Source organism: Molossus molossus, unplaced genomic scaffold (genome assembly GCF_014108415.1).
Source record: "Molossus molossus isolate mMolMol1 unplaced genomic scaffold, mMolMol1.p scaffold_m16_p_2, whole genome shotgun sequence".
NCBI lineage: Eukaryota > Metazoa > Chordata > Mammalia > Chiroptera > Molossidae > Molossus > Molossus molossus.
This window is the reverse complement of record NW_023425355.1, coordinates 137,856,992-137,881,070: the sequence shown is the minus strand read 5'-3', so window position 1 is coordinate 137,881,070 and position 24,079 is coordinate 137,856,992. Positions and strand designations below refer to the sequence as shown.

The following is a 24,079-nucleotide window of genomic DNA, read 5'->3' as shown; positions in this document are numbered from 1 at the left end:
TAATTTAAATGAAAGAAGATAAAAAATTTTGTTTCTGAGTTGCAGTAGCCACAATAAAGTCAAAACAACTAAAACCAAAATGATTTCTTTTAGGACCACACACAGATAACGTAAAGAGAGCAAAGGAGTAGTGAACCCAGGATTCAGGATTGTGGTTACCTCGAGGCTGGGAAAGCTGGGGGATTTCCAGTCCTCGGTGGAGTTAAAGACAGTGTGTGCAGAATTGGCAGCCTCTTGGAACTGTGCCATAGAGAGATTACTTTACAAAAGTATTACTTTTCCGGCCGGAATTTCCATAAAGGCCTTTTTAATAGCTGTAAGCACATCGCCTGTAAGATGCTCAGTATGTTTTGATCGGCCACAAGGTGTCACTCTTGTTCTTGAAATCATGACTCAGCATCATTTCCTTCATTGAAAGGTCAGTAAGGCTGCCATTTTATCTATTAGTGTTGATTTAACCTTGAAATAGAATCATTTGCTCTAGACCTGAAATTGCAGTGATTCACCTCTCACTTGCAAAATACCCTGAGCACTGTTTACTACATTCTAATTTGGAGAGAGCTACCTCATTAAAGTAGTCTGTTTGTGCTTTCAGAAAAGAAAAACTCAATGGTATTGATTCCTAAAATGTTTTCCAAAAACATCCTTTTTTTGTTTTTAGTAAGAAAATAAGGAGATCAAGATAGTTTATATTTCCTGCCCTGAATTGTTTGCTTGCTTTCCTATCACAACTGGAAAAGAGAAGGTTGGCAGAGTAGAGTGGGATGAAACAATTAAAAATAAAATATTACACTATAATACTTGGCTATTGAAAATGTGTTCATGCCTGGCCGGTGTGCCTCAGTGAATTAAGCATTGTCCCATGGACTGAGAGGTCCTGGTTCGATTCCTGGTCAGGGCACATGCCTGGGTTGTAGGCTCGATCCCTAGTGTGGGGTGTGCAGGAGGCTGCCAATTGATGCTTCTCATATCAATGTTTCTATCTCTCTCTCCCTAAAAAAGTCAATAAAAACATATTTAAAATAAAAAAAAAGAAAAAGAAAAGATTGTGTTCAAGGCTTTTACTGTAATTCTTCTATCCATAGCTCAAAGATTTTCAATGTACTTCCTAAATGTAGAGTGCTTGTAATTTTAGCTGGAGGAGAGCAGGAATGTTCAGAAGCAAATGAAGATTCTGCAGAAGAAGCAAGCCCAGATTGTGAAAGAGAAAGTTCACTTACAAAGTGAGCACAGCAAGGCTATCTTGGCAAGAAGCAAACTAGAGTCTCTCTGCAGGGAACTTCAGCGTCACAATAAGACGTTAAAGGTTAGTTGGTTCATTGTTCTGTTTTTCAGGGAGGACTGCCTCTTTTTTTAAATAATCACCATGTACCTTTTTAAAATAAAATAATAAGTCCTTGACTCCACTTGGAGACAGAGCTACCATCTTGCTTTCTATTTTGTTTGGCTTGATGCTTCTTAGCATTCCCTCATACTTGCTCATGGGGATCTAGATGAGATTGGAGTTTAGAGCAAGCTTTCCTGCTTGGGGCCATGCCTTAGGAAGCTTAAAGTTGCTAGTTTTTTGTACTGGCCGGTTTGGCTCAGCGGTTATAGTGTCAGCGCATGGACCAGTGAGTCTCAGGTACGTTTCTGGTCAGGGGCACATACCTTATTTGCGGTTCATCCTCGGCCCTGGTGGGAGTCATACGGGAGGCAACCAGTTGATGTGTCCTTCTTAGGTCAATGTTTTTCTCTCTCTCTCTCCCCCTCTCCCTCTCCCTCCCTCCCACTTTATCTGAAGATAATTAGAAAAATATCCTTGGATGAGGATTTAAAAAAAAAAGAAGTTGCCAGTTTTCTGCTGAGAGCTGATATAGTTCATTACCATGTATGAAAAGCAATGAGAAGTGAGTGGGAACAGACTAGAGGTAAAATGAGCCTGGGAAGGGAAAGCATGTGCTGAACTCCTCCGGGCTGTTACTCAACTGCCTTGCCCACGCCAGCTACGCAGTTCCTGAGTACTTTTAGAAGAGTACAGTGATACCTCGGTTCTCGAACATAATTCGTTCCAGGAGGACGGTCGAGAACCAAATTGTTCGAGAACCGAAGCAATGAAACCAATAGGAAATAATGGAAACTGGATTAATTCGTTCCAAGCCCCAGAAAATGCCTATTTACTGGCCTAATTTGTATATAATATGTAGAAAAACATAAGTCTCAACAAGAAATAAAAGTGTACAGTATGTCTAAGGGTTAAATTCAGTGTAAAGCGTGACTCTCTCCACAAAGCGTGACTCTCTCTCTGCACTCACACTGGTGACGCAAGCAAGGCGCGCTGGGCCGAATGAACGCCATTCGGCTCAACTCGGCTCATCTCGGAAGTTCGAGTTCCAAATATTTGTTCGGATTCCAAGACAAAAGTTTCTCGAATCTCCTGGTCGAATACCGATTTGGTCGAAAGTCAAGGCGTTCGAGAACCGAGGTATCACTGTACTTACACCTTGGCTGATCATAAAGGAAGGGAGAGCAGGCACCCAAAGATTAATTGGTACCAACAGTGAAAGAAGGAAAAAGAGCAGAGTTTCAGTTTGATTTTCTCTGAGCAGGATCTTCTCAGACTCTCCCAACATAGCAGAACCCCGCGAAGGCCTAGAATATAGGAGCACTCAGGTAATGGATCTGCACCTGATGTGGGAGGCTATGGTTTCTTTGCTTTTGGACCTTTGGATTTAAATGTTAATTAAAATAGGTGGTCTTGGGGAGGGGGGAATCAGTGGGGGGGAAAAGGAGAAATATCTGTAACAAAAATAAATAAATTAATTAAAAATAAGTAAATAAATAAATGCCCAGCTATAGCCAGTGAAAGAAAAAATAAATAAATAAATAAAATAGGTGGTCTTTTTTTCCCCACAGAGCAAGTCAATATATATATATATATTTTTAATCCTCACTCGAGGACTTTTTTGCATTTATCTTCAGATAGAGCAAGAAGGAGAGAGTAAGAGACAGAAACACTGACGTGAGAGAGAGACACACATCGAGTGGTTGCCACGACCCCAACCGGGGCTGGGGACAAACCGTAACCGAGGTACGTGCCCTCAGCGGGAACCAAATCCTGGATCTCTCTGGTCCGCGGGCCGACGCTCTAACCACTGAGCAAAATTGGCCAGGGCACAAGTCAATATTTTGATTGGACTGGTAACTGTTTGGATGTGTAAGGCTTTTTTTTTTTTAAATTGTTTTGTTCTTATTGGTTTTTAGAGAGAGAGGAAGGGGGAGGGAGAGAGAGATAGAAACATCAATGAGAGAGAACATCGATTGGGTGCCTCCTGCATGCTCCCCACTGCGATCTAGCCCACAACCTGGGCATGTGCCCTGACCGGGAATCAAACCTACGACATCTTGGTGCATGAGGCAATGCTCAACCACTGAGCCACACTGGCCGGGTAGATGTGTAAAGGCTTTTAAAGATAGATTCCATTTGTCCTCTTGCTCCTAGGAAGTAGAAGGTATCCCCCAGAAAGTCAGCTGTAAGAAGAGGTCTTATCTCTTGAGGCTGATTTAAGATGTTACCTTGTGGAACCAGCGAGGAGGGTATTTGGGGACATGGGTGGAGGGAGCTGTCTATGTGGAGAAGTAAACTCCTTACTAGTCTTTCAGTATAGTGAATTTTAGATGGTCACATGACACTTATAGCAGGGAAGTTTGTGTCTCTCTGATTGTTCTATCTACTTAGGAAAAGCTGCTTGTTTTTAAAAAAAATTTTTTTAAATCCTCACCTGAAGATATTCTTCCATCTTTTTTCAGATAGAGTGGGAGGGAAGGAGGGAGGGAGAGGGAAGGAGGGAGGGAGCGAGAGAGCAAGAGAGAGAAAGATTGATGTGAGAGAGACACATCGACTGGTTGCCTCCCACACAACCCCTACCAGGGGACCCAAACTGCAACTGTAACCGAGGTACATGCCCTTGATCGGAATTGAACCCGCGACTCTTTGGCCCGAGGGCCAAAGCTCTAACCACTTAGCCAAACCGGCCAGGGCAAAAGCTGCTTACCTTTAAATGAGAGCCTTCTGGTCATAAATAAAGGCAAGGAAGTCGAGTTCAGAAGCATCACTTCAGGGCAGCAGTAAATGAACCCATATAACACCAGCTTCTGTGAGTACTTTATCCATAGGTCTGTATCATTAATAGAAATTATTTTTTATAATAAGGAAGAAAACATGCAGCAGGCCCGAGAGGAGGAAGAAAGACGTAGAGAAGCAACTGCACACTTCCAAATTACTTTAAATGAAATCCAAGCACAGCTGGAACAGCACGACATACACAACGCCAAACTCCGCCAGGAGAACATTGAACTGGGAGAGAAGCTGAAGAAACTCATCGAACAGTATGCACTGAGGGAGGAGGTAAAGGCGTTTTGTTTGTTTCAACGGTTTCTTGTTATTAGCAAGATCTTTTCACTATTTACTACTGAACAAGTAAAACTTGTCACAGGGTGTTGTAGAACTTGTACATGCATAGTGGAAGACAGGCCTTTTTTAGGAAAGACAGCCACCACATGAACAGAAGGATATTTTGGGATTGTCACTCAACAGTGTAGGGGTCAGTTGATTTGAGTACGTGAAGCTGTTTCTTGAAGACATGTTAAGTATTATTGTCTTCTGTGTGATACTAGAAGATTGTGATTTTTTTCCACCTCATCTAGGCTAATAATGAAGAAATATTTGGCCCAAACTGTCCCATTTCTCATACATCTGTGATAATGTGTACAGTCCACACCACCATTGCATTATACCTATGTTTCAGATTTAAAAATACATTTATATAGTTTTATTGATATTTAGAAGAAAGAGGGAGAAACATCAATGTGAGAATCATCGATTGGCTATCTCCTGCATGCCCCCTACTGGGGATTGAGCCCAAAACCGAGGCATGTGCCCTGACCAGGAATCAGACCAGTGACATCTTAGTTTGTGAGTCGACACTCAATCACTGAGCCACAGCAGCTGGGTGTTTCAGAATTTTTGTTTTATTTATTGAATTTTAGAGAGAGGAAGGGAGAGGGAGAATGGAAACATTGATGAGAGAGAACATCGATTGGCCGCCTCCTCCAATGGGGATCTGGCCCATAACCTGGGCATGTGCCCTGACCAGGAATTGAACCGGTGACCTCTTGGTGCATGGGTCGACACTCACCCAATGAGCCACACCGGCTGAGCTTGGATTTTTTTGTTAATTCATTTTTTTTAATCCTCACCTGAGGATATTTTTTCCATTGATTTTTTTTTTTTTAAGATAGAATAGAAGGGAAGGAGGGAGGGAAGGAGAGAGAGAGAGAGACAGAGACAGTCAGACAAACATTGATGTGAGAGAAGAGAGATCAGTTGGTTGCCTCCTGCACGTCCCAACTGGGGCCGGGGATTGGATCTGTAACACAGGTACGTGCCTTTCACTAGGAATCAAACCTGCGACCCTTTGGTCCGAGGATCAACATTCTTAACTGTCGAGCCAAACCGGTCAGGAGTGTTTCAGATTTTTTTTTTAAATAGGGGTTTTATACTATTTGGGAGGGGAAAAAAATTGATTTCTGAACCCTCATACATACACCCATTGAAGTAGAAAGTTTATTGGAAGGATCTATGGCTGTTGATTTTGGTCATTGGACTCCAACTAAGTCTTTTACAACCTAGTCGGGAAGTTTACAAGTGGTATCTAGAGTAAATACAAATAGGTGATAATCTGCTTTGTATGGTTCCGCCCTTTTAGAGGTCAAATGGGCAGGGTTAGAGGTGTTAGGGTTTTTAAATAATGCATTCCATGCCTTTTATTTATTTATTTAGTTTAATTTTTTAAATTGATTTTAGGGAGACACACACACACAAACCCACACACACACCCATTTATTGTTCCACTTATTGATGCATTCATTGGTTGATTCTGGTGTGTGCCCTGACTGGAGATTGAACCCACAACCTTAGTGTGTTGGGATGCCAGTTGAACCAATGGAGCTACCCAGCCAGGGCCTCCCCTGCCTTTTAAGTTAGTAAAATGTTGTACTTTTATCTGTGTTGTATTCCTTATATAAATTGATTTAAATGGCTGGTTACAATTAAAAAAAAAAGATTGTAACATCTTCTGTGGATTACTTTATCCAGTTTTCAAGGCAAACCTTAGATTATATTAATTTAGAATTTTACGTACAGCCCTTTAGAAACTTAGTTTTTAAAATCATTTTATTTTTATCATTTCATTGCTTTTTGTTTGTTTTGTTTTATTTTCCATTATGGAAAATTGCAGTCTTAAAAGTAGAAAGAAAATATGTCACCTGGCTTCAGCAGATCAATCCATAGTTTCAGCTATATTCCAGTCACCTTCCCCTGGGTTATTTTGAAGCAAATCCCTACTGTCATTATTCCATTCATAGCTATTTGAGGGTGTGCCACAAAAAGATAAGATTCTTTTTTAAGCATACTCACAATACTATTTTCATACTAAAAATTAACAATAGCCCTGGCAGATTTGGCTCAGCGGTTGGAGCATCAGCCTGTGGACCAGAGAGTCCTGGGTTCGGTTCCTGCTAGGGGCACGTCCCAAAAAAAATATTAACAATAATTATTTAATATTGATTATCTAGTCATTATCCAACTTTTTCTGATTCTCTCCCCTTTTTTTACTTTAAAAAAAATTTTTTTTTTTATCCTCACCCGAGGACATTTTTCCATATTTTGTTCAGATAGAGTGGAAGGGGTAGAGAGAGAGAGACATTGACATGAAAGGGACACATCGAGTGGTTGCCACCCACACAACCCAAACAGGGCCGGGAACAAACTGCAACCAACGTACATGCCCTAGCGGGAACCGAACCCAGGTCTCTCTGGACTGCAGGCCAGCGTTCGCTCCATCCGCTGAGCCAAACCGGCCAGGGCTACTTTTTAATTTTTTAATTGTTTTTTAAATCCTCACCTGAGTTAGGTTTTTTTAATTTATTTTTTATTTTAGAGAGAAGGAGAGAGAGAGAGAGAGAAACATCAATGTGAGAGAGAAACATTGACTGGTTGCCTCTCGTACATGCCCTAATCCAGAATCTAACCCGAAGATGCTCAACCAACGAAGCCATACTGGCCAGGGTGCTCTTTTTATTCTTAGAGTGTGTTTATTGAAGAAACTTTTTTTGTCCTAGAGAATACCTTTTTATTGGATTATAAAGCCCTCAATTTTTTCTTTAATTTTATTTATTTATTTATTTATTTATTTTAGAGAGAGAGAGAAAGGGAGAGAGAGGGAGAGACAGAAACATCGATAAGCGAGACCATCGATTGGCCACCTCTTGCATGCTCCTCACTGGGGATTTAGCCTACAACCTGGGCATTTGCCCTGACCGCGAATTGAATGGCGACCTCTTGGTGCGTGGGTCAACGCTCAATCATTGAGCCACACTGGCCGGCTGGGCAGCCCTCAATTTTTTTTTACAACTATTCTTTTAGTTTTGTCATTTAGCTTTGTGTTTTTGTTTATATTTTAAGTTTTCATTGATTTTTTAGAGAGAGGGGAAGGTAGAGAGAGAAACATCAACCGGCTGTCTCCTGCACACCCCCCACTGGGGATTGAGCCCGAAATTTTGGCATGTGCTCTGACCAGGAATTGACCCAGTGCCCTCTTGGTCCAAGGATCGATGTGTAACCGTTGAGCCACACCGGCTGGGCTCATTTTATTGTTTAATGTGACTCTATGCCATAGCATAGATGTAAAAAGTTGAAAATTATATGTTTAAATCACATTACTTGTGTCTTATTAATTTGAACATTATCAGGTGTTCTTTTCTTTGGTCAGGAAGAGGTTCTTTTTCTGCATCTGAGACAGGATGTTCTGATGACTGTAATGTACATCAATGACCTCATAACAGTTTTGTTTGGAAATAATGACAGCCTTTTACCAAATGGCTACTGTGCGTCTGGCCCCTTATATAGTGTAACCATTGGATTAGCTTTTATAGCTCTGCAGTGTGGACATGGTCATTCCCCCATAAGTAGGGGACTGGGATTCAGCAAGTGGACGGGTCATCTTCCTGGGGCTATTCCTGCCTTCACAACAAGCTTCCTTCAACTGAGAAATTAGGAAAATTTAATGGGGAGAAAATGTCTCCAGGAATTCTGTGTGTGTTTAATGGGTGAACAGTTTGAGCTTCCTATCCATATTTTTCTTGATACAGTCTGAGCCTCATTGTCATTGTAGGTCAGAAATAGTCTAGGTGTGTTGCTGCCAAGGTGCTTAATGGCCTACCTCTGAAAGGGAGGATATGGGGTGGTAGGAGAGGGCCCGGTTCCTGAGATGCAGCCAGAAAGACACACTGTCATTAGCTCTGGTGGCATTAGTGGGGAAGGCAAGGCATTGTAACTCGTGTAATGTTTCCTTGTCGTTGTGCGCCATTTTCATTAAGTGATGGGAGAATTTTTTTTCCTCTGCAGCATATTGATAAAGTGTTCAAACATAAGGAACTGCAACAACAGCTTGTGGACGCCAAACTTCAGCAGACAACACAGCTGATAAAGGAAGCTGATGAAAAACATCAGAGAGAGAGAGAGTTTGTAAGTTCTATTTCTTACAAAAGAAATTATTGCCTAATTGTAACCAAACCCATTTAAACATGTAAAATTACTCTACATACATTGTAGCACCTGGGTCATGAAGGGCATGTGTGTGTTAGAAAGCATTTTGCTTTTTATTTCTATTAACTTTTTGTATAGAAGATTCACTTGAGAGATTAGACCATGTTACTGGAAAGACCTACACTTGTTTGACGTTCCCGTGCTTAGAGTATTTATTTCATTTTTAGATAAATGGTCACCAAGTTCAAGAATACCAGTATTTAGTCCATTAAATTTGGCAATTCAGTCTAATGTGAAGCTTACCAAACACGGGTCTCATATAATACTGTTACATTTTGTTTTCAATAAAGTACCTTGAAACTAGGGGAATAATTTGTTTGCTTACTCGTATTAATTTTCTGATAAAAATTTTTAACAAAATTCTCTATGCTCTAATCACTCAGCTTTGTTCTCAGTATATGCTCACACTGTATTGCCTGTCTATAATTGTGAATACAGTGAAATGTCATTGGGTGGGTATGTATATTTAACACATGGGAATTGAACTATATGTGCTTAACCAAAAATAAAATAAAAATAAGAAATGGTTATGATAATGAGGACTGTTCCATCCAGCTTTCCTTCAAATAGTCTAGGCCCTGAGGTGGGCCTGGTATGAAGACCTGTTTCTGAGTGGCCCTCATGATGTGATCATGCCATGTTAGGTGCGCATGTAAGGTTAAGAGACGTATTGTTCACACAGTGTGGTCCTGCTGCGTGAACCAACAGTGCTAGCCCATGTGTAACTGAAGATGTGAGTGTCATTTCCAGAAATGGAGCATAAATTTCATGTATGCACACACGCGCACATTACATGTATATGCTTTCTGGTTGGTTTAAGGACTTTTTGAGGCTTATTTGGACTATGTGTGACATTTTACTTCAGGGACTGAATTTCACAGATGCCTACTATGCAACTTCACTATATAATTTTTCTTGAAGCCCAAGTACATACATTAAAGCTCCCATATCCCTTCCTCTCCCCGGGCTTTTTAAAAAGTGATCAGAAACAAGGTCTCTGATTTAGTAATGTTTTATTTTATTTTATTATTATTTTTTTTTATCCTCACCCGAGGATATTTTGTTCAGATAGAGTGGGAGGGAGAGAGAGGAAGAGAGAGAGAGAGAGAGAGAGAGAGAGAGAGAGAGATACATCGACGTGAAAGGGACACATCGAGTGGTTGCCACCCACACGACCCAACCAGGGCCGGGGACAAACTGCAACCGAAGTACATGCCCTTAATGGGAACCGAACCTGAATCTCTCTGGACTGCAGGCCAATGCTCTAACCGCTGAGCAAAACCGGCCAGGGCCCAGGTCTCTGATTTAATTGCCTTTCTCCATACCCTTTCACCCTGTCTCATCTTGCCTCGGTGGAGTAGCAAGGCTTTCCAAACACTCAGATAATGTCGATTCCTAGCCATGTTTTCTGCGAATACTAGACTTCTAATTGTTTTCACCTAAAACACAACAATTTAATCTTGAGTTTTGTAAACCTATTTTAGTCCTCTGCGGTACTTTTTCTAAGCAGTAAGATTATTCCTACATTCCTAAGTGTTAACAAGTGGACCAGTTCGAAGATATAGGTAACTGGCACTTGATGTAATAATATTTCACCCATAGACTCGAGGTTATTGATAAAATAATGAGTGGAAGGGTTAGGCCTAACTATCGGGTCATTTGACATTGTAGTCATATTTGTAATTATGATTAGTATTTTGCCAGAATGTTTCTGTTTTCTAGTTGTTAAAAGAAGCAACAGAATCGCGGCACAAATACGAACAAATGAGACAACAAGAAGTGCAACTAAAACAGCAGGTAACTTGACAGAAGGGGATAGAATTTATAAGAAAAATCTGTGGTTCATTTGATATATACCTTGAATCTCCTAAGATGCTTTTGCTTGTTCCCAGCCAGAACTGTGAGTAGTATAATATGCCTGTAGTACTCATTGCAAGTTTGTACCCTTTAGCGATATCTATTACATTCCCCGTCCTCCCATCCTCTGGTTAGTACCATTTTACTATGTTTTCATGACCTTTTTGAGTTTCCACATATAAGTGATATCATATAGTACTTACCTTTCTGTCTGACTTTCCTCACTTAGCCTAATGTTCTCAGGTCTATCCATGTTGTCACATAAGAAAGTTTTAGAAATCCTGTTTTCTTATTGTACATTTATTAGTGCATTAGAATCTTGGAACATACTCTTTTTGCAGTTTCCAAGCAAGTGGCTCTCAGCGGTCTGCACTTGGGGAAAGCACCCATCTTCATTGGTAGGCAAGGAGGAAATTAAACCAGACTGCTACAGAAAGCTTTTCCAAATAGTCCACTGGTGGAGTTTTGATTTTGTTGCTTGTGCTTTTGGTATCATATCCAAAAACTCATTGCCAAGACCACTGTCAGGGAGTTTTTTACCTATGTTTTCTTCTAGGAGTTTTATAGTTTCAGGTCTTATGTTTATGTTCTTAATCTATTTCAAGTTAATTTTTGTGAGTGTTGTGTAAGATAGGGGTGCATTTTCATTCTTTCACATGTGAATATCCATTTTTCTCAGCACCATTTATTGAAGAGACAGTCCTTTCCTCACTGAGTATTCTTGATTAGTTGACCATATTTGTGTAGGTTTATTTCTTGACTCTCAATTCTGTTCCATTGACCAATGTATCTGTATTTATGCCAGTACTACACTGTTTGATTACTTTAGCTTTGTAATAAAGTTTGAAATCAGAGAGCATAGTGCCTCTAGTTCTGTTCTTTCTCCAGATTTCTTTGTTCAGGTTCTTCTGTGGTTCCATACACATTTTAGGATTTTTTCTCCGATTTCTGTGAAAAATGCCTTTGGAATTTTGATAGAGATGCATTGACTATATAAATGGCTTTAAGTGGTATGGCCATTTTAACCATATTAACTCTTCTGATACATGAACCTATCTTTCCACTTATTTTTTCTTCAATTTCTTTCATCATCTTAGAGTTTTCAGGGTAGGTATAGTTCTTTCTTTCTTTTTTTTTTTGCTCAAATTTAGTCCTAAGTATTTTGTCATTCTGTAAATGGGATTATGTTCTTAATTTTTTTTTTTAACAGATATTTTGTTGTTAGTATATAGAAACACAATTGATTTCTACATGTTTATTTTGTATCCTGAAACTTTTTTTTGTTTTTTGTTAATCCTCACCTGAAGATATATTTTTCCATTGATTTTTAGATAGAGTAGAAGGGAGGGAGAGAGAGAGAGAAACATCGATGTGAGAGAAACACATTGATTGGTTGCCTCCTGCACAACCCCAACTGGGGGCAGAGATTGAACCTGTAATCCAGGTATGTGCCCCTTGACCAGGAATCAAACCTGTGACCCTTTAGTCTGCAGGCCATTGAGCCAAACTGGCTAGGGCTGTATCCTGAAACTTGACTGAATTTGTTCTAACAGTGTTTTGGTGGAGTCTTTAGGATTTACTGTATATGAGATCATTTGATCGGCAAACCCAAGATCCTTTCTCTGGATTTGGATGCCTTTTATTTCTTTTTCTTGCCTAATTGCTCTAGCTAGGAATTCCAGTACTGTGTTGAACAGAAGTAGTGAGAGTGGGCACCCTTGTCTTTATTCTTGATCTTAAAGGGAAAGCTTGTTTAGCCTTTTACTGTTAAGTATGATGTTAGCTGTGGGTCTTTCATATATGGTATTTATTATATTCAAGTACGTTCCTTCTATACTCAATTTGTTCAGTGTTTTTATCATGAATGGCTGTTGAATTTTGTCAAATACCTTTTGTGTATCTATCGAGGTGATCATATGATTTTTGTCTTTCCTTCTATTAGTGTGGTGTATCACATTTATTGATTTGCATTTTGAATGTGTGGAATCATTCTTTTAAAAAATTTTTTTAAATTGATTTTTAGAGAGAGAGGAAGGGAGAGGGCTAGAGAGATAGAAACATGGATGAGAGAGAACATCGATTGGCTGTTTCTTGCATGCCCCTCACTGGGGATTGGGCCCACAACCTGAGCATGTTCCCTGACCGGGAATCAAACTGGCGACTTCCTGGTACATGGGTCGACGCTCAACCACTGAGCCACACCGGTCGGGCTGTTGAATCATTCTTGCATCCCAGGGATAAATCTCATTTGATCATGGTGTGTGATCCTTTTGATGTGCTATTGAATTCAGTTTGCTAGGCCCTGGCCAGGTAGCTCAGTTGGTAGAGCATCATCCCAATATGCCAAGGTTGGCAAGTTTGTTCTCCAGTCAGGGCACATATAAGAACCAGCCAATGAATACATATAAGTAGAACAACAAATCAATGTTTCTCTTTCTGTCCCCCCCCCAATAAATAAAATAAAAATCATTTTACTAGTATTTTGTTGAGAATTTTTGCATCTCATTAGAGAAGTTGGTCTGTAATTTTCTTGTAGTATTCTTACCTGGCTTTGGTATTAGGGTAATGCTGGTCTTATAAAATGAGTTTGGGAGTGTTTCTTCCTGTTTAATTTTTTGTAAGAATTGGTATTCTTATTTAAATGTTTGGTAGAATTCACCTGTGAAGCCATCTGAGCCTCGGCTTTTCTTTTTTTTCTCACTATTTTTCAGTCCAGATCCCCTTATATTTGTCTTAATGCAGCTTTCTCTGTGGTAGCCTTGTGTGGAGTAAGGGTACCAGATGCCTCCCTATGAAAGAAAATGTGTAGAAAGACTTCCCATGTCTTTGTGAACAAGGGAAATTAAGCATTTGTACCTAGAATTCATGGCCTTTTCAGTTAACTAGTTTACATTCTGTTGAAAAAAGTATTACTCATTAAAAAATTTTATTTTATAATCAGTTTCATTAATGTAAGGACTTAAGAGTAGTTCTTAAATACACCAATACATTGAGATTGGCCTGGATCTTTATGAGCACCTTTTTTGGACTGCTATTTGTCTTTGGGCACATTTTATAATATGGTGGTACTCATTTCCTATAAAGCTAGCATAACTTAGAGTGAAATTCAAGAAGTCTTTTGAACTTGCCCCCATAAGTTACAGTCATGCTGGAGTGCTTGTAGGAAATTTGAACCCCTTATTAGCCCTATAAATTTAGTTGTCCATAAAAATGGAGAAGAGAATTGATGTGGAAAAGGTATTAAAAGTTCATACATGGCTTCAGAAGATGGAGTTTAATGTGGGTATCACTGCTAACACTCCAATGCAAGACACCAGAGGGTCCATCTACCAGGCTCATAGGCAGCTCTGATTTTGTACTGTTATCAGTGCAACTTTTGTTATCTGGTCTTTGTCACCGTGGGTCATGTTATCTAATCATTTGTTTCCTTTGCTGTCACCTCTTCCTTTTCCCCCTTCCCTAAATGTGGCTGTCCTTCCCAAGAGTTGGTCTCATTCTGTGCTTACTATATCAGTTTCCAGCACTTGATGATCTCATAGTCTTGGTGTGTCTTGACCCACTGTTTTGTAGTGCAGCCACACAGGTCTAGGTATCATGGTAGTTCCCACTGACGGACTACCCAGAGTAGGCCAGCAATGACCTCTCAGATGGGATAGTCTACCTGGATGTGCCATCTTCAGTAGAAGCGGACTATGCTAAAACCACCATAACTTCTCACCTCTCTCCAATGCCAGAACTCCCTTATTCTGTCTGAGCACTGCCGTTGTTCGCAGCTCCAGGTCAGCAGCCTCAGAGGCACTGTCACTGTGTGTCCCTTTACAGATTGCTCACAAGTCCTTTGCAGTCTTCTGCAACTTGCCCTTAAATTCCTGTTCATTCTTGCCCTAGCCCTCACCTTTCTGCAGCCATGCTTTGACTGTCTTACAATTAGCTACCTCATCTAGCTTGTCCCTGGTAACATTGCTTTTAGTCTGCTTCTCCCTCCCACATACAGCAGAGCTTGCTTGTAAGTGCTCCTCATGTGGCCCATCCCACCTGATAACTGGTGGGCTGCTTCTGTCATATCACATCCTACCCCGTCCCCGTCCTGTTCACAAGGTTATTTAATATTCCTCATGTGGCACTGCTGAAAGTGAAAAGGTACCACATATGCTATTTCATGGCCTCTGATAATCTTTTATTCTTCTCTTTCTTTCTTTCTTTTTTTTTTTTTATCCTCACCCGAGGACATTTTTCCATTTTTGTTCAGATAGAGTGGGAGGGAGAGAGAGAGAGAAACATAGATGTGAAAGGGACACATCGAGTGGTTGCCACCGGCATAACCCAACCAGGGCCGGGGACAAACGGCAACCGAGGTACATGCCCTTAGTGGGAACCGAACCCAGGTCTCTCCGGACCGCAGGCCGACGCTCTAACCGCTGAGCCAAACCGGCCAGGGCTATTCTTCTCTTTCTTTATATGGATTATGTGATCTTGAACAAAACACTTTATTCCTCTGGGCCTGTTTCCTCATCCTGGAAATAATGTAACTACATTAGATGGGCTCTAAAGGGTTTCCTTTTGGTGTAAAATAATTCAGCCTACCCTGGCCTAGGCCTCACCCACATGCAACTTTCCTTAGCTAGTCTGTACTCGCCCCTACTGTGCTCTGCTTTCTCTGAATTACTGTTCCTAGGAGGACAAAAAGGTGACTCCATGTTCTGTATTCTGCTTGGCTTCTTGATTAGCATTATTTTACCAGCTAAAATAAAAATTCCTTGAGAGTAGGAGTTAAAAGAAAAATCGGTGTTTCTACCTTTTAGCTTTTTTTCTTTAACTGTACTCCCACTGAATTTTCTCCCCCAACCAAACCAGTTCTTTGGCTTTTGTTTCATTTTCCTGCCTACGTTAAGGAAAAAGATATCTTTAATATCAAGCTAAGAACTGTGCAGGTAGTATTCTAAAAGAATGATCTTTTTCCAAGGAGTTTTTCAAATGTAAGGATGGGGGTAGGGTAGTTCATAAGGGATCAGTTGTGTAAAATTTATAGCTATACAACATCCTTCAGATTTTAACATAATTGGTAGAATGAAGCTAGATAATATTTTGACATTTTTAACATTACATCTAAAAAAATGGTTACGTCAACAGATTTCCTAAGTTTCAGTGCATTTCAGTGGGTTATTAGGACTTTAGTCATCTATGCCTAGTGTCCAAGGATTTGGTGTGCATTTCTTCTTTTTTGTTTATTTAAAATTGTTCACATTTTTTTTGTTTTGTTTTGTTAATCCAAAAAAATGGATATTTTTCCATTGATTTTTAGAGAGTGGCCCGGCCCATGTGGCTCAGTGGTTGAGCGTCGACCCATGCACCAAGAGGTCACCGGTTCAATTGCCAGTCAGGGCACATGCCCAGGTTGTGGGCCAAATCCCCAGTGGGGGGCATGCAGGAAGTGGCCAATCAATGTTCTCTCTCATCAACGTTTATACCTCTCTCTCCTTCCCCCTTCCTCTCTCTCTAAAATCAATAAAGAAAAATATGGGAAAAAAAAAAAAAAAAAAGAGTGGAAGGGAGGGAGAGGGAAAGAGAAACTTCCATGTGAGAGAGACACATTAATTGGTTGCCTCCTGCACGACCCTGACCAGGCCAGGGATTGAACCTGCAACCCAAGTACGTGCCCTTGACTGGGAATCAAACCTTAGACCCTGTGGTCTGTGGGCCAATGCTCTTAACTACTAAACCAATTAGTGAGGGTGTATTTGTTTTTATTTCTGTCACTTATATAATGTTTAACCATAATGTGTTCTTTTTGAAAGTCTTTGGGATTTTAAATTGTTTACCTGGAACTCAGAATATTTCATACTTTTTTCTGTAGCTTTCTCTTTATATGGATAAATTTGAAGAATTCCAGACTACTATGGCAAAAAGCAATGAACTGTTTACTACCTTCCGGCAGGAAATGGAAAAGGTATTTGCATATTTTTAGTAGAATACTACCTAAAAGGGAATTTGTTTAAGAAGCTATTTTAAGCACGATCACTACTTGGATGAATTTATGTTGTCATGATGCCGTCTTAATTTTGTCTTTTCTGATCTTCCAGTGGAATCATATTTGTCATTTTGCCCTTAGTGTATCCCACAAAGCTGGGTATGTGTGTTCTTAAAATTCTATCTTTATTATAAAGTGAATTCCTTTATTAAATAGTTTGTTGTTAGAAATAAAGTGGTTTATTGTGTGTGTGTGTGTGTGTGTGTGTGTCTTGTTTTATTCATTTTAGGTGATTCCTTCCCTCTTCCCCCTTCACATAGCTCTGTGTCCTTGGAGATTAAATTATTTAAAGACATCCAAGCCCAAAACAGTAATTACATATTTTGGTTGGTTGCTATGTATATATTGGTGTTTCTAACTTTTTAGCTATTTATTTATTTATTTATTTATTTATTTATTTACTTATTTTTTTTAATCCTCACCCGAGGACATTTTTCCATCCTTTGTTCAGGCAGAGTAGGAGGGGGAGAGAGGAACAGAGAGAGAGAGAAACATCGACGAGTGGCTGCTACCCGCACGACTGACCAGAGCCGGGGACAAACTGCAACCGAGGTACATGCCCTTAGCGGGAACCGAACCCGGGTCTCTCGGGACCGCAGGCCGACACTCTAACTGCTGAGCCAAACCGGCCAGGGCACTTTTTAGCTTTTTAAAAAAAATATATATATTTTTGTTGATTTTAGAGAGAGAGGGAGGGAGGGAGAGATAGAAACATTCGTGAGAAACATGGATTGGCTGCCTCCCGCATGCCACGTCTTGGGGATCCAGGAATCAAACTGGCGACCTCTTGGTGCATGGAACAACACCCCGCTGAGCCACACCGGCAGGGCTAGCTTTTCTTTTTTTGTGTTAATTATACTCGCACTGAATTTTTTCCCTCAACCAAACCATTTCTTTGGCTTCTATTTTATTTTCCAGTGTACGTTAAGGAAAGATATTTCCTTGATAATCAAGCTAAGAATCAATATACATCCATATATATCCATCCATCCATCCTTAGTTTACTTGGCATATTCCCCTTAAAATGGGGGCTTTAAAAACAATGGTGGTGGGTTGGGGAGCAGTACAGCAGTGCCTAGAACTTTGTAAGCGTTTGGTAGGTGTTAGTTGTATTACTAGATCTTATGTGGTGCTTAGGAGTGCATACTCTGTAAGTTAATGTCCCTGTTGCATCATACAGTGTGTGACCATAGACAAGTTATTTGACCTTTCTGTGCCTTTCTGTTCCTTTCTCATTAAAAATAACAAAAATACCTCCCCTTCATAAAGTAGAGTATTTTAGACAGTGCTTAGCCATGTTAAGCGCTCAAATTACCACCTTCAGATATTTTTAGACCCAGTAATCTGGAGAATTCAGTGAGCAGCAGATTAGTTCCGCCTGCCAGTCCTTTCAGCTGAGGCTCCAGTCGAGGGGGGGACTCGAGCACACCGAACACCGTAGCTGGGCTGCAGCGCGTGGGTGCTGTTGAAGTGGAAATGTTTAAGATGGGGGCTCCCCAATTCAGGATCCTTCCAGAGAATCCTCTGGACTGGAACATGTTCCTCTCTGCTTGTGGCTAGAGATTACTGTTGGTTAGCACTCAACCCAGATCTTCCATGCCGTCTTCCCACGGCCTTTGTCCCGCTCGGCCTTGTGGTAGTTTCATGGGTGATAACCCACTCATGGTGCAGTGCTGGTTCTGTCTTACCCTCATTTTCCATTACCAGCACCTGGCTTGGTATATGTGTATGTAAAAAATTTAATTCAGTGTGTAGGTGTGTCTGTATCACTAAAACAATATGTATGGCCTTTCAACTTAAAATGAGCATCATTCTCTCTGCAACCCTCAACTCGCTTTTCCTTTCGTTGTTTTTGAGATTCATCCTTGTTGACACATGTAGCTCTAGTTCATTTGTTTCCTTTTTTACATTTATGACTTAGAGGGGAGAAAGAAACATTGATTTGTTGTTCTACTTATTTATGCATTTATTGGTTGTTTCTCATATGTGCCCTGATCGGGGATCGAACCCCCAACCTTGGTGTATCGGGATGATACTTGAACCAACTGAGTTATCTGGCCAGGGCCTGTTTCCTTTTTTAAAATCTTTATTACCTACTCTTACAATGACTGATAATTAAGTGCCCCCACTGGGATCAGAGCTGGGACACAGTCAATACTGCGTAAGGGAATCTTGAAAATGGAGCTCATTGATGGGCATAGATACATCTCAGCCCGAATTTCTGAAAATGGAGGTCTTATAGCATAGGTTTGAGAACATTCCTTTATTTTGGGGCCCATTTTATTGTTAGCAAAATCTGAAGTTGTAAGGATGACCAAAGCTAAGAATTAACTGTTTTAAACTTTCTTCGTTACTGGAGTCATCCCTAAATTATGCTGCCTCTAGTTCTGAAACTGATGTAGTTTCAGAGGTTGTGGTAGAGCACCAATTCTTAATCTTTTGGGGGGCTGTTCATTCCAAGGATTAATAACTTTATCTAATTCAGACAAAACTCACGACTATGGCCACTTTTTTTCGTACAACTTCGGGAGGAGGAGGTTCTCTTTTCTTGCTAACCCCAGCTGGAATGAAAGATGCACTCCAGCTTAGTTGAGTTTGGTGTCTGACAGCTTCCTCCATGTGCTCCTGCCTCAGAAATTGAGATTAATTTTTCTTGTACTATGAAACCCCTGCTTTGGTTCCTAGGAGCTTCTGAGATCAGCTCTGCTACCAGCATTCAGGCACAGCTGTCAGCTGGGCCAGGCAGGTGCAGTGATGGGGCTGGGGAGGAACATTCAAATGTTTTTGTGGTGGGACAGGGTGTAGAGATAAATGGAACTTTGAATTTAAATTTGCAATTGTGTTGATTGACAGATGACAAAGAAAATTAAAAAACTGGAAAAAGAAACAATAATATGGCGTACCAAATGGGAAAACAATAACAAAGCACTTCTGCAGATGGCTGAAGAGGTGAGGTGGTTTTCCATGACTAAGGTGTATTTAGTCACGGGGACTCAAAAGTTCAGGTACCTAGCAGGGTAGGGGGTATGTGTTGTGACACTAATGCTTTAGTTGAGGATTCTGGCCAGAGCCAGGGGTGGGGGAATTGCTGAGTGGAACCCATGCTAGCTTTCCTGGCAGTAAGTTCAGTTGTAGGTGTAGGCCCCATGTGAGGCATTAGGTTTCCTACTCCCCAGTGAATTAGCCCAGGCTTGTGTTGGAGATAGCTGTAAAGCATCTAGATTTTGCTTTTGTCTAGAGTACGGTTTCTCAAACTTAGCTTGTTAAGACAGACCTGGACTGTTACAATCATGCAGAGTTTGAGGCAGTAGGTCCAGGTGGGGTCAGATAATCTGCTTTTCTTGTTGGTGCTGATGCTGTTAGTACAGGGCCCCCACCTTGAGAGTCTTTTCAAAAAGGCAGTTTGTAAAGCTGAAATGTATCATTTACAAACACTAGATTTCATAACTTTGATCTTCTCACCTGAAAATTGGTAGAAATCTGTTAAAATAATCTTTTTTTGTTTTTAACCCGGCCCTTAATTTTCACCTACTAGTCTTAGTGATGAATAGCTTGAATTTCGTTAATATTTCATCAATAGAAAATGTTTCAAAAGGTGGGTTTTTGGTTTTTAAGAAACCTGACAAAGGGAATTTAATTTTGTCACCCTAGAACAGTATTGTGTTACAAATATCACGTGAAATTCGTAGATACTGTCTGTAGTGAAACTAGCTGGAATGTTAGATGTTTGAGGAAAATGAACATGTAGAAGGTGATTAAACTAGTAGTTTCCAATGTGGCTCAGATTATTTAATATTTTGGTATCCAGTAACCCAGTCTTCAGTGAGGTTATGTACATTGTCTATTTTTTCCCCTACAGAAAACTGTTCGTGATAAAGAGTACAAGGCCTTTCAAATAAAACTGGAAAGGTTAGAGAAGCTGTGCAGGGCTCTTCAGACGGAGAGAAATGAGCTCAATGAGAAGGTAGAAGTCCTGAAGGAGCAGGTCTCGGGGAAAGCGGCAGCTGCAGATCTAGCTCCGCGTGTGACGCAGCCCTGTGGAGCCCTGGCTTCTCCCAAGGAGCTGAACACTGTCTGGAACAGCGGTGCTGGAGCCCCCATGCTGGTGGCGCCCAAGGCAGTCAAGGAGAAGCAGGCCGTGCACAAGTCTGCGTCCCCAGGCGCTGGGCCAACCATCGAGTCAGTGGACTGAGAGATGAAGTATGATCACTGTATTGAGAGTTCTATTTTGTGTATAACTTTCTCTGTTAGTAGTAACTATTGGTTTTGTGGTGAAAATTTTCTTACTTTTTCTACCATATCTGTATTTTCTTAGAACTACTGGATTTAGGTGGTACAGGAGGCTGCTTAGCAGTTTTGAATAGTTTTCCTCAGCTGTGTGGCACATCTGCCTCATTTCCCTTCATTGGAATGCATGTGGTCATTGCCTTGTCCTTTCTTCCCTGCTCCTTGCACAGAATCATCCTAATTAATATTTCACTCAAGACAGGGCTGACCATTACAAGGGAACTTTGTTCTGATAATGGTTCCTTGATGTGAAAACAATATTCATTTAAACATCCTGGCCCCCCATCAGTATTAATTAAAAAAAGAAAACATCAAGATGATTAGTTTTATCTAATAATTTAAAAGCCAAGTAAAAACCTCTAGGGTTAGGACAGAAACAAACATAGCATATTTAATTCAAAAATTTTTTTGATAATATTTGTGTCATTTGACAAATTGAGATGGTCATAAGCCTCAAATTCCCCAAAGTTTTGGCAGAATATGTAAAGGTATCATGTAAACAAACTAGTATATACAGGCAAATAATTGGACAAACAGGCTTAATGTTTACTTAACTAACAGTCAATACTGCTTTGGTTTCAGGTTAGTTAGAACCAGTGGTGAATTTGGACCATCCAGATGCTTATTGTGGGGTAGGGTGGATTGTTTTCTATTTGGGATTTGGGTACACGTCCTCCACGTCCCACAGAAAGCAGTCACTGATAGCCCTTCAAGACAATGAGGAGAAATTAATGTGTAGCTTTCACAAAGCAGAAGTCCCTCCACTACCTTCTTACTACTTGAAACTGGTGTTCAACTTTTGCAACAGTCCCATCAGCAAACTTCTTCCTTCCAACTGAAACTGATTTCATTTCCAAAACAGAAATGCTAACCAACATTTTTAACTTTGGGAAAACTTAGCCCAGTTAAGTAGTCAGGATGTATACATATGTTTTCTGTTTCTCACCCTTATGTTTATTTAAAAACAAAACCACCCCTTCCCCCATATTATCAATGTCTCTACACTTGGAATTGGGGAGACTTTCAAATTAAGCACATCACCTTTGAATTAATTTTCCTTTGTTCTTTGCAGTGTCAAATGTAGCAAATTATTAATCAGGCTGCAACGATGAAAGTAGTTTTATCCCTAGTATAATTTGCATTGAAATATTTTATGAAATAAAAAAGCTCCAGTATAACTGATGTTAGCATATTTCCACTGAGCAAAACTATCAAACTGACACTTCTTAAATGCTTACTGGACTGAATAAACTCTGTTCTGTCCAGTTAAAAGGGTTTTCTCTTTAACATTTTATTTATAAAATCCTGTCACATTCATGGTCTAAACTGGGTTGAAATAATTGAAAATTGCCAGTAGATACAAAACAGCACCTAGAGTGGAGGATTATATAGAAGTTTCCACCCCTTGGTCACGTTAATCAAGGGGCCAGACTGTGGAGGGAAAGAAATCCACAAAGAACCTTAGGTTATCTAATCGCTGTCAAAATGAGTTGGAAGCAGAAACAAACATACCCTCCCTCCAACAGCCTCTTATAAATACCACTCCCCAAACCCTCTTTGGCTTCTAAATGAAATACTGGACTCATTTCCCAGAGAGGAAATGAAGGTATGTATATCAGAAATATCTACTTTAAAATTAGTACTAATGATCACATTTCACAAGAATCCTGCTGGATGTACAGCTCTTTAACGTTTTAAGCCATTTGTATAGCCCACCACATCCAATTGTGGTGCTTGTCTGTGTGGAAGATTGTAAATCTTAGACCTGTTGCCTATTTTCAAGGGCTTTATAAAGCAATGTGATTAACAGTACTTGGCCTGCTGCTTTTGGCTTACTATGTATTTTTAGCTAGATGCTACCATGGTGTTTAAAGGATATGGATTCTGTCTGGGATGCTTTTGGTGTCCTTCCAGAATCTGTCCTACCATTATCCTGTGAATAAAACAAATGGGACCCTGAGAAGGACACCCTCCTAAAACAATCACCTCACCAGCCCAGTGTTGTGGCTTTGTAGCACGCTGTTGTACTTAACATATTCTAGAACACTGTACTGCTACTAGGCTGGCCCAGAAAAGGTTTGTCAAATTCACTTCAATCTCATTTGTTGCATCATCATGGAATCTTGATGTGTATTATTTATAGTGGCAATAGAGAAAATGGACCATTTCATCCTGACTTGTAGAGTACATTTCTTGGTCTCGAGACCAGTATTTTTAGTTATGTATGCAACTGCCTTTATTACACCTGGTTATCACAATTCAATTCTCAGGTGTTGCAGAAAAATCTACCTCTTTCAGACTGTAGATGGAAATAACTGTGAAAAAATGATGCAGATATCTTCTAGTTTGTGCTAAACACACTGCTTTATTTTTACAGCCCACGTCTTTCATGAGGATACGAATTGTTGAGAGGCAGTCTTGTTTTGCTTTTCAAAGACATTTTGTAGAGATTTTTCACTAATGTGAATCTGATTTTATCTACTCGATTCTGTATAGATTAAGTAAATATGTATGACAAATTTAACAGCTTCTGTGTGTTCTTAAGCAATAATGGATGGGGCACCATCCACCCTCTGGGTGGCAGAAGACTCATTTTATGTAGCCAGACCACTGCTCGTACCTTTTTTTGCCTTGAAAATGGAGGACTCTAAAAAAAAGTCTAGTGTAGCTGCTGTCAAAGCTTTAAACAACTACACGGACTATGGATTTCTCCAGTCTTGGCTGTTTTTAGCATATTCCAGGGTGTACCTAGTTGAGTAACTGTAAAGTAAGTGTATATGAAGTGTGTGTGTTATACACAAAGAGAGAGGCACACAGGAAAGATCTTATGAGCAAAAAGTAACATCAAATTTTCTTAGTCAGGGGTATAGTATTTTAAGCATAGTGGGCCACACAAGGTCTTTGTCACATTTTTTTGGTTTCTATTTCTATCTAAAACTTTAAAAAATAATTGTGAAAACCATTCTTAGCTGGCAGGCCTTACAATGTAGGTTGAGGGGCCAACTTGCAAGCTGCTTTTGTCCCCTCTGTGGATCCCTGTCACGTAAGCAAACAAGCTTTCTTTCCTTCTTTGGGGAGGGGGGAGGAAGGGGAATCTAGTTTTCTTTTTAACTACCAAAGTTAAGGCACAAATAGGACGTGGGTTAAATGACACAGAAGTTAAGGTAGTTCTACATTTACAAATCTAGCTATTTACAATAGACACCTAGCTTCTCCCACCTTTGCATTTAGGACACTGTCATGTACTGTAGAAAGAAATT

At 40.2% G+C, this 24,079-nt stretch overlaps 1 protein-coding gene across 4 annotated transcripts in view; it reads left to right on the top strand.

Annotated features, from left to right (window-relative positions):
• TXLNG (taxilin gamma) overlaps positions 1–23,977 on the top strand; it is a 64,363-nt gene extending 40,386 nt beyond the window's left edge. For all 4 annotated transcript variants that reach the window (XM_036270224.1, XM_036270223.1, XM_036270226.1 and 1 more), the window contains 7 exons: positions 1,136–1,306; positions 4,193–4,387; positions 8,447–8,566; positions 10,370–10,444; positions 16,359–16,451; positions 19,386–19,481; positions 20,392–23,977. In XM_036270224.1, the coding sequence (XP_036126117.1) occupies positions 1,136–1,306; positions 4,193–4,387; positions 8,447–8,566; positions 10,370–10,444; positions 16,359–16,451; positions 19,386–19,481; positions 20,392–20,724 (1,083 nt within the window). In that variant the 3' untranslated portion in view covers positions 20,725–23,977. The remainder of the gene's footprint in view (positions 1–1,135; positions 1,307–4,192; positions 4,388–8,446; positions 8,567–10,369; positions 10,445–16,358; positions 16,452–19,385; positions 19,482–20,391) is intronic.
• The last annotated feature ends 102 nt before the right edge of the window (positions 23,978–24,079 follow it).